We start from the raw sequence: 10,423 nt of genomic DNA on the forward strand, positions 1-10,423 counted from the left end.
CACATGGCCAACTGCCATTTCTGTGCTCTTTGTAGAGGAAAAAAAGGAAAACATTGTTGTTGTCAGTGACGAGGACGTGGCCTCAAAAAGCAAACCGATAGCCGGTGAAGCTTTTTGAGTTTGAGGCTCCACTTACAGGCCGTCACACAAATATTCGTTAAAGGTCATTTTCTTTTATCCTCCGGCTGCGATGCGTCACACATGTGACTGCTGACCTCAATTTTAACCACGGATGAGGAATTGAAAACAAAAGAATAGTGGTAAGTGAGGGCAATGTGCCGCGAGTGAACCCTCCCCTCATAAACACACTGTGGCAAACCAGGGGGAGGAACAAAGCACTTGGGGCGGAGCCCCAAGCTCCGGTTGGGGGAGGTGATAAGGGGGATTTATTATCCTGTGCAGGTGCTCCAGCCACTGGGAACGTGGCACTGGTCACACCTGCGGCCTATCTGGTAATCAGAGCAGACCCTAGATAAGGAGAGGAGAAGAGACCGGACGGGGCCAGTCGTCGGAGAGGAGGTAACCCCCAGGACTCACTACTCTACTCTACTCTACTCTACTCTACTCTGCTCCTAACAGGACAAGGAAGCGGGCGCCACGTAGGAGGAGACGCCACATATTTCAGTTTGGAAGCCGGTTGGAAGAGCCGTAGTTTTTGACCTTTGCCATTAAAAGGACCCTTTTTGTTTGCATTTGCTGTCTGAGTTTCTTATTTTACGCCCGAATCTGGCCTCACTCCCCCTGGGTTACCACATTTTGGTGGAGAATGCGGGCGTGACGGTCTGTCGCTAAAGATTCAGGCTAAAATAGGTACTCCGAGAGAGACACGGAGAACCATGGAGAATGCACTGACACAGCTCATCCAGACCCAAACCCAGCAGGCCCAGAGTCTTCAAGCCTTACAGGACGCCATCACTACTCTTGGACGGCATCTGGTAAAGCCAGAGGGGCCTACGGAACCCAGTAAAGTTCTCACCAAGCAGACCGGTGAGGATGACATTGAGGCCTACCTAGAGGTTTTTGAAAGGACTGCAGAGAGGGAACGTTGGCCTAGAGCACAATGGGCAGGAATTCTAGCCCCTTTTTTAATTGGCGAAGCTCAAAAAGCCTGCCGGGACCTTTCCCCCGCTGACGTAAACCAGTATGGGGCATTGAAAGCTGCGATTTTGGCCCATTATGGACACAACCTGCAGACGAGGGCCCAACAGTTCCACGCCTGGGAGTATGACGCTGCTGCCCCAGTGCGGCCGCAAATTGCAACGCTGATGCGATTGACACGCAGTTGGTTAACCTCGGGGGAGGGGCCTCCAGCGATTGACAGAGTTGCCATGGATCGCTGTATCAGAGCCTTACCCGGGGGTGCCAAACGACACGCTTCTCAAAGCTGCCCAGAGACAGTAGATGCCCTAGTGACGCTGTTGGAGAATCACCAGGTCACGGTACAGTTGATGCAAAGCGGTAGGCCACCCAGCCAATCGGACCCCAGGAGAGACAGGCAGAGGCTGAGGAAGAGCGACACGGAGGCACTGGGCCCAAGCCCGAGGCCCCAAGGGGGTCCGCCCCAGCCATCCCGCCAGCGCCGCCCCTTTGTGAATCCGGACCGGCGAAAATGCTTTGCCTGTGGACAAGAGGGCCATATAGCGTGGAATTGTCCGGGAGAAGACATTCTGATGCCTACGGCGGGCTCCTCCGACTCCCCACGGAAGGCCGACAGCTATCTTACCACGTGCTGGGCTCATGAGGGCGCAAGGGCCCCAAAGCTGCCGGTCAGAATAGGGACCCAGGATGCTGAAGCCCTACTCGACTCCGGCAGTGCGGTCACCCTCCTACGGCCCGGGTTGACCTCTGGCCCCAGGGGACCCCCCATCCCAGTCTCCTGTGTCCACGGGGATTCACGTGAGTATCCCACGACCCACATTAAGGTCCAGACCACCAGGGGCACATTTGAGGTTGTTGCGGGCTTAGTGGAAAATCTGCCGGTACCAGTGCTGATTGGGCGGGACTGCCCGATATTCTGGCGTTTGTGGGCATGCAGGACTGCTGGCCACCGAAGAAACTGTCCCACCAAGAAACCTGGTAGGGACCAGAAAGTCAAGGTGGCACATGCCTGTGCAGCCCCATCTAGCCCAACCACGTCATCTGCAGAAGGGACAGAGGAGGAGGCCCCGGCCCCAGCGGAGGCCCCGGCCCCAGCGGAGGCCCCGGCCCCAGCGGAGGCCCCGACAAGGAGGGATCCCCGACTAACTGAAGGGTCTTCGAACGAGGTTTTTTCGGAGTTCCCACCGGCAGAAGAGGCATCTTCCACCAGGCCCGGGCAGTTTGGGACGGCCCAGTGGGAGGACCCTAACCTGGAACAAGCGCGACAGAACCTGGCTGTGGTCGAGGGAGAACCGGTGGCGGGGGTAAGTGCTAGCACCTTTCCACACTTTTCAATCAAGAATGGCCTCTTGTATAGGGTGGCAAAGCTGGAGGAACGGGTGGTGGAACAGTTGCTAGTCCCCAAGCGCTATATTAACAAAGTGTTGTACCTAGCCCACTCCCACCTGTTGGGAGCTCATTTGGGGGTGGAGAAAACCTACGACCGAGTCCGGGAGCGCTTCTACTGGCCGGGGGTGAAGAAGGCGGTCCAGGATTATTGCCAAATCTGCCCACAATGCCAGAAGACGGCGCCGAAGGTAAACTACCAGAATCCACTAATACCACTACCAATAATCGACATCCCATTCCAGAGGGTAGCCATGGATATAGTAGGCCCCTTGCCGAAGTCCAGTAGGGGGCACCGGTTTATCCTGGTTATCATGGATTATGCCACCCGGTACCCAGAGGCGGTCCCGTTACGCACCGCAAGTGCTAAAGCGGTGGCGAGAGAATTATTCCTTCTCTTTAGTAGAGTTGGGATTGCAAAGGAAGTCCTTACTGACCAGGGAACCTGTTTCATGTCTCGGGTGATGAAGGAGATGTGTAAACTGCTGAAGGTGAGCCAAATACGAACCTCTGTCTACCACCCACAGACGGACGGCCTGGTAGAACGTTTCAATAAAACCTTAAAACAAATGCTAAGGAAGGCTATTGACGTGGAGGGGAAAAACTGGGACCAACTAATCCCCTTTGTCTTGTTCTCAATCCGCGAAGTGCCCCAGGCGTCCACAGGGTTCTCACCATTTGAGCTGCTGTATGGACGGAGACCCAGGGGCATGCTGGACCTGGCCAAAGAAGCATGGGAGCAACAGCCATCAGCCCATCGCTCCGCCATAGAGTATGTCGACCAGATGCAGGACAGGATGGCTAAGGTATGGCCCCTGGTGCGGGAGCATATGCAACAAGCCCAACACGCCCAAGCCAGAATCTATAACCGTAGAGCTCAGCTACGGGAGTTCCAGCCGGGAGAGTTTGTCTTGGTCCTGATTCCAACGGTGGAATGCAAATTCCTGGCAAAGTGGCATGGACCCTATGAGGTGATCGAAAGGGTGGGGGAGGTGAATTATAAGGTGAGACAACCGGGAAGGAGGAAAATCTGCCAAATATATCACATTAATCTGTTGAAGAAATGGCACGCCCCTGACAGTGTTCCGATGGCCGCACTAACCACCGAAACCCAAGATCGTGTCCCCTCACAGGTACCTCTGGGCCCCCATCTGAGTCCGACCCACCGGCAAGACATGGTGGAACTAACTGGGCAGTTCAAAGATGTTTTTTCAGACATGCCGGGAAGGACCACGGTGATTAACCACGACATCATCACCGAACCTGGGAAAAAGGTGAGGCTCCGACCCTACCGCATACCAGAGGCAAAAAGGGAGACCATCAAAGAAGAGGTGAGAAGGATGTTGGAGATGGGCGTTATTGAGGAGTCACACAGTGCATGGTCCAGCCCGATTGTGTTGACTCCAAAACCCGACGGCAGCGAGAGATTCTGCAATGATTTTAGAAAATTGAACGAAATCTCAAAATTTGACGCTTACCCCATGCCGAGGGTTGATGAGTTAATAGAGCGATTAGGCCCAGCCCGGTTTGTGTCCACGCTCGACCTCACTAAAGGTTACTGGCAGGTTCCCCTCACAGAAACCGCCAAAGAGAAGACAGCGTTTGCTACCCCAGAAGGCCTGTACCACTATAGAGTCCTGCCCTTCGGAGTCCACGGAGCGCCAGCTACGTTCCAAAGAATGATGGACCAGGTGCTCCGACCTCATCGGGAGTATGCAGCGGCCTACCTAGATGATGTGGTCATACACAGCCCCGACTGGACCACCCATGTAGGCCACCTGAAAGCTGTCCTGGGAAGCCTACGGAGAGCTGGCCTGACCGCCAACCCAAAAAAGTGCCACCTTGGCCTGGAGGAGGCGGAATACCTCGGCTACACCATTGGGAGAGGCAGTGTGAGACCCCAATCCCGGAAAGTGGAGGCCATTGCCACCTGGCCTAAGCCAGCCACGAAGCGGCAAGTAAAAACGTTCCTCGGCCTGGTCGGCTATTATCAGTGCTTTATACCCCACTTTGCTACTATTGCAGCCCCTTTACACGAGATGACGAAAAACAGCCACCCACACCAGGTCCTCTGGAGCACCGAAGCTGAGGCAGCCTTTACAACCCTTCGGAGGGCCCTGTGCACCGAGCCAATTTTAAGCACCCCTAATTTTGAGGACACATTCATCGTCCATACAGATGCCTCTGGATCAGGGCTTGGAGCCGTGCTGTCCCAGGTCAGAGGAGGAGAAGAACACCCAGTGACCTATATCAGCCGTAAGTTGCTAAAGCATGAGATCAATTATTCAACGTTGGAGAAAGAATGTTTGGCAATAAAATGGGCCCTGACAAAGCTGCGGTATTACCTCCTGGGCAGAAAATTCACCCTGGTAACGGATCACGCACCACTGAGATGGATGTCTACAGCCAAAGACACTAATGCACGAGTTACACGGTGGTTCCTCGAACTGCAAAACTTTAATTTTTCTGTTGAGCACAGGTCGGGAAAAGCACATGGAAACGCAGACGCCTTGTCCCGGAGGGAGGAATGCTATCTCGTTGACGCTCCTAGCCCCAACCTGGAGCTGGTGGAGGGGGTGTGTGGCAAACCAGGGGGAGGAACAAAGCACTTGGGGCGGAGCCCCAAGCTCCGGTTGGGGGAGGTGATAAGGGGGATTTATTATCCTGTGCAGGTGCTCCAGCCACTGGGAACGTGGCACTGGTCACACCTGCGGCCTATCTGGTAATCAGAGCAGACCCTAGATAAGGAGAGGAGAAGAGACCGGACGGGGCCAGTCGTCGGAGAGGAGGTAACCCCCAGGACTCACTACTCTACTCTACTCTACTCTACTCTACTCTGCTCCTAACAGGACAAGGAAGCGGGCGCCACGTAGGAGGAGACGCCACATATTTCAGTTTGGAAGCCGGTTGGAAGAGCCGTAGTTTTTGACCTTTGCCATTAAAAGGACCCTTTTTGTTTGCATTTGCTGTCTGAGTTTCTTATTTTACGCCCGAATCTGGCCTCACTCCCCCTGGGTTACCACAACACACACACACACACACACACACACACACACCTTCGTACTGCACCGGGCCCCCGGACTGAGCCCTCTGAAATCCAAACAAACATTCCACACTCCGTTCCGCAGTAACGCGGCCAGCGTGTGCTACCCGAGCCGTCGCTGCAGGCAGCCGGTTGCCTGGTGTTGTGTAATAACCCCCCCCCCCCCCCCCCCCGCGCTCCTCCAACCGACAGACGCACTGTTGTCCTGGGAAATCTTTTTTTTTTTTTTTTTTGGACTGCCAGAATAAGGGAAGAAGAAGCAGTGCTTTCATAGTATACAACACCTCCGCCACCACGGCAACAGAAGTTGGGAGAGTTTAACAGAACCCAAGCGTCGCGTGTTCGCGGTTTGGAACTTTCTCTAGAAAACATTAACATACACATTTTTATCAGGTGGCTCGGCGTGTTTCCGCGACATTATGACCAGCAAACGGGTTCTTTACAGGAGTCATAAAACGCTTCATCGGCTTCAAGCCAAAATTTAGGAGAGACCATTTTCCCTCCCTAAATTTTGCAATAATTATTACAGCTTATCGTCACACATTTACTTGTTACTTAATCTCTCTTTGTTCCCTATTGGCAAACCCAAAAATGGAGGCCTTGCATGCACATCCTTGTGTAGTAATCACATAATTCCCTTTTGTCACTAGATGCCTGACTGCGCTTGCAGGCGTTGCGGTTGCGTAATCAACGATGTTGAAATGCTGCTGGCAGAGATGTTTCTTCACGCTTTGATTTATTGTTTTGGCCTGTTTGAGATGACGCGTTTGAGATGGACGGTTCCCGAGATGGCGGTTCACATGACTCCCCTCTTTCAAAACCTCTGGTGTACAAGGTCTCGTCTCCACCCGGGAAACCCACTCTCGCCGCACAGCGGCGTCCGGTGTCGCGAGAAGGGGGGGGGGGGGCCTGCTGCTGCTGCTGCAATGAACTCACAAACAACTGCATTTGTGGTATTTTTGTCGCCCCTTACATCACGGCTGTGACTTAACTCCCTGTTTGGCAAAGGGAGGCTGAGCAGCGTGTGTGTGTGTGTGTGTGTGTGTGTGTGAGAGAGTGGACGCCTCTGTCCGTCCACGGCTAATCTGGCATTGTGCTGCAGCAGACGGCATAATATTTAGGGCCGCACGCTCAAGGACCTCTTGTGGTTGCCGAGACTCACACTTTCTCAAAACAACATTTTCATTCTGCCGCTACTCTCGACCCGTTCATTCAGTCCGCCGACACAAGCGAGGCCGCTGCAGACCAGCCTGAAGGAGATCCGGGCCGAGTGCTGGTGTCCCACTGGAAGCCTTGAGTACTCAGCAATTTGCCAGGTGTCATCGGTGAGGTGTAAGCGGCTACAAGGGCTTGAAATTGCATGAATGGGAACATACGAGGGCCCTCGTGGTGTAACGGAGGACTGTAGATCCGTGAACCAAGGATTGATTGCAACAGTTTAACGTCAACCGTTTGAAATACAGTTTTACCAGCAATCGGAAATGCAGCTACGCTGACTGTTAACGGGCAAATGTAAATAATGTCCTGTGTTCATACATCAAAATGTACTGATGGTGAAAAACCTTTCACAGCAACCATGAAAAGACATGTGAAAGGAAACAATGAGCTGTTTACGATACCTCTAAACGGCTTATAACATCATTACTGACCAGATTAGGTTTTTAATCCTTACAAATCCAATCTTATATTTCTCCAATAACACTATTGATTGCTGTATACAAGTACAACATTTAGAGTGTTGTTCAGTTCAGAGTGGTTGGGATGATTCCTTTTTTTTTGGACGGATCTGGGAAGTTGGAGACAACAAAGGATCTGTATCTGCCAATATGGATCATCAATGGGAAAGTTGGAAACTTTCCATGGTAATATACAGGAATTAATGGGGATACATTTGGCATTTTTTGGGGCAATTTAACTGTATTTTTGTCATATGACAAAAGTATATTTTGTTTTGCATGGAAACAATTCTACTTTATTTTACTCCATTTGTCCGTAGAACTTTATTAGTAGAGCAGTGGAACTTTAACTTTATAGAACCGCAAACATGAACGTTGAATAAAATAGTGTATTCCCTAAACTCCACTGCTAAATGTAGATGAATCAAGCTTCTGGTTTTAATGTTGTTCCCTGAATCCTAAATCAGGTCTACGTCAACATCGGCTTGAGAGAAAAGACAATCTGGTTTACAATAGAGAAACAGCATGTGCTGCATTCGGTACATCTTTAAAATATAGTTCGGGATTATGTTTTTATTACTTAGCCTTTAATTTGCTGTAATCAATTTTTACTTTATATGTCGCCCAACTGTGGACACACACATCGTACTCTCACTGCAGTGAAAAGTTTACCTTCTGCATACAAATAAACTCTGTATTAAAATGAACATTGCTTCAGTTTACCAAGTAATCTACAGGTTTAGGTTTACGTTTCTGGCAGACAATGTTCCCAACAAGCTCGGGTTTCCCTTTCCATTCAACTGGGGGAGGAGGGGCCCCCCAGTTCTGCTGGAACTTCCGGAAATATTCCGCCCCTTTGCAGCTCTAATCATCAATGACTAGCAATAAGTGTGTGCGGCGAAGAAATGTGATCAGTGGTCTTCCAAATTGATATGGTGTCCCTCTTTTTCTTTTGTGCTCATCCAATCCGAACGGGGGGGGGCGGGTTTCATGAGCCGCGGCGCCACTGGACATCTCTGTACGACGACGTATCGGCCAGCTTGATGATCGTGCATAATTGCAGGATAATTATTTTACAATTTAAGGCCTGATTTGAACGTCTTCCAGGCTCTCCTTCCAGGCGTCAAATATAAACAACAGAATAAATGTTCTGATAAATAACCGAGGTGTGTAATTTAGCCTGTGCTTTGCTTTCTTCTGCTTACATGTCAAAGTGTCGGTGTGTCCCGCTGCGCTGCAGGTGCAAGTGCCTACAGGTTATTGAGATGCCGTTTGAACCCACCGGGTACCAGCACAAGGATGCTGAAATGTGATTTAGTGATCAGCAGATCAGAGGTTGAGATTGAACCCACAAGTTGTTCTTTTCTTAAGCTGCTCCATTTTCTTCTAACACAGGGTTACACCAGGACACACACACACACACAGACTCACGTCAATGGAATTTCACCAAAGTTTGAGGCTAACTTGTTTTTCAATGTCTGACATTCCTCTGAATCTCTTAAAGTCAAGTCGCACTTTAGAGGCGTGGATACGGTGGAGGCTGCAGGTCAACAGGTTCTGCGTGTGCGTGTGCACGACCTAGAAAGTCGGTGAACGCAGTGAAAGCAGTGGGGGCTGCAGTGGCCCGAAGCTAAATCAGGACCAGGCCACTCCCTGCCCAGCTCTATTTACCCCAGCAGCCGCTTCCAACCAGTTTGAATGTATGTGAACAACTGCGTGGAGAATTCAGTGTGCCCCCCGCGCCCCCGCCCCCCTCGTTACCCTTTGAGATAACACTGATTTTTACTGTTTTTTTCAACAAATGATTTGTCACTACATTGCGCCGTATTTATCCGCCAGCCTCTGGCTTCCCGCACGTGTTCTATCAAACAGCGCTCGCTCTTCCTGTAGATGTTTGCCAAGCCACAAGCTGGTTACGCAAGAGTGGTTTTTAATCTGCGCTCCTTCATATTCTTGTCGCTCTTTGAATGGCTTTGAGTCCTGGTTTACTTTTCCAAGAATGCAGTGTCTTTTTTTTTTTTTCTGTTTCTGTCACGCCAATCCGCAGGAGATCTGGTAATGACGGCCTGCAGCGCACAGGTGGAACAACGCGGCCTCCGGTGTGCGCCGTGGCCACACGCGCACGGTTGGACCGTAATGCCCGACAGCCTGCACTTCTCAGCAGGTGTGTGTGGTCCCGACCTGAACCCAACATAAGCCTGACCTCAGCCCCCCCCCCCTCACCCCGCCCTCCCTTGGGCTCTGCAGGCCTCCTGGAAGCTTCCCCAAAATACTTGTTGGGGGTTGGTAGTGTGTCGTCTTGGACACAAACCAGGTCTCTGCAGTACCGTACTTACTCGTCCCTCATCCTTCAATGACTGCCCCCCCCCCCCCCCCTCGGCTGGGATGGGGGTTCCAGGTAACAGAAGAGCCCTGTCTGTTTTCCGCTCTTGTTTGCCAAGAGACGAACCAGAGTGACACAAATGGAGCCGCAACCTTTCCGTCAATCCAGCCCTCCCACGTGCTGCCCCCCCCCCCCCCCCCCCCCCCGCGTCTCCCCCTCTCCTCGCGCACACTGACCTACTTTGCTCCTGACCTGTTTACGCACAGCGGGAGCCGCTCAAGTCGATCAGGGAAAACCGGGGACGCGGCAAAACTACTCGGAGGAAGTTCATGTTTACCAAGTAACTCCAAAATGGATTGGGTAAAAAGTGTTCAGTATGGGAACGTGCATCGGTGTGTGTGTGTGTGTGTGTGAACATTGTGAAGGGCATTGATGCGTCAGCCTCAAAAAGGTGCTTTGTTTGCAAGCTCAGATCAAGTTAGTGCACCGGGTTACCCCCCCCCCCCCACCTCACCCACTCTCCTCCCTTTGCTCTTAATCTCGTTATGTATGACCCCGCTGTTGGTCAAATGGATCAACAGACCATCTGTGTGTGCGTGCTCATTCATCAATCCCTTTTTTAGGGGCCATTTGTGGAATAAATCCAGTACAATTACATACAATGTGTCAAGAGGGTGAGATTATTGACTATTGATCTCAGGTGTCTAATCATCCCCATGCGTGCTGTATATAGTCTGTAATAATATGGCATCGTAGGGCCTGTGAGTCTGGACTTTAATACCTTTTTAAAAGCAAATATATTGATATTTTGTCCACACACATGAGACCAGATATTGACTTCATATTGATTTTTCTGATTTTAACGAATGAATAAATGCACCAGACTCTTCCTTTTGT

The 10,423-nt window shown here is 51.3% G+C and overlaps 1 protein-coding gene across 5 annotated transcripts; it reads left to right on the forward strand.

Moving 5' to 3' along the window:
• The first annotated feature begins 303 nt into the window (after positions 1-303).
• On the forward strand, positions 304-5,508 carry LOC120821593 (uncharacterized). Of its 5 annotated transcripts, none has more exons than XM_078084527.1 (2): positions 304-4,740; positions 5,334-5,508. In XM_078084527.1, the coding sequence occupies exons 1-2, from the start codon at positions 837-839 to the stop codon at positions 5,411-5,413; spliced, it is 3,984 nt and encodes a 1,327-aa protein (XP_077940653.1). In that variant the 5' UTR covers positions 304-836; the 3' UTR covers positions 5,414-5,508. The 5 variants fall into 5 exon arrangements, with proteins under 5 accessions (XP_077940653.1, XP_040036274.2, XP_040036275.2 ...); XM_040180340.2 differs by lacking the exon at positions 5,334-5,508 and having other exon boundaries at positions 304-3,815; positions 4,050-5,281; XM_040180341.2 differs by lacking the exon at positions 5,334-5,508 and having other exon boundaries at positions 304-3,758; positions 4,050-5,281.
• The last annotated feature ends 4,915 nt before the right edge of the window (positions 5,509-10,423 follow it).

The sequence above is a fragment of the Gasterosteus aculeatus genome, chromosome 11 (assembly GCF_964276395.1).
Source record: "Gasterosteus aculeatus chromosome 11, fGasAcu3.hap1.1, whole genome shotgun sequence".
Classification (NCBI taxonomy): domain Eukaryota; kingdom Metazoa; phylum Chordata; class Actinopteri; order Perciformes; family Gasterosteidae; genus Gasterosteus; species Gasterosteus aculeatus.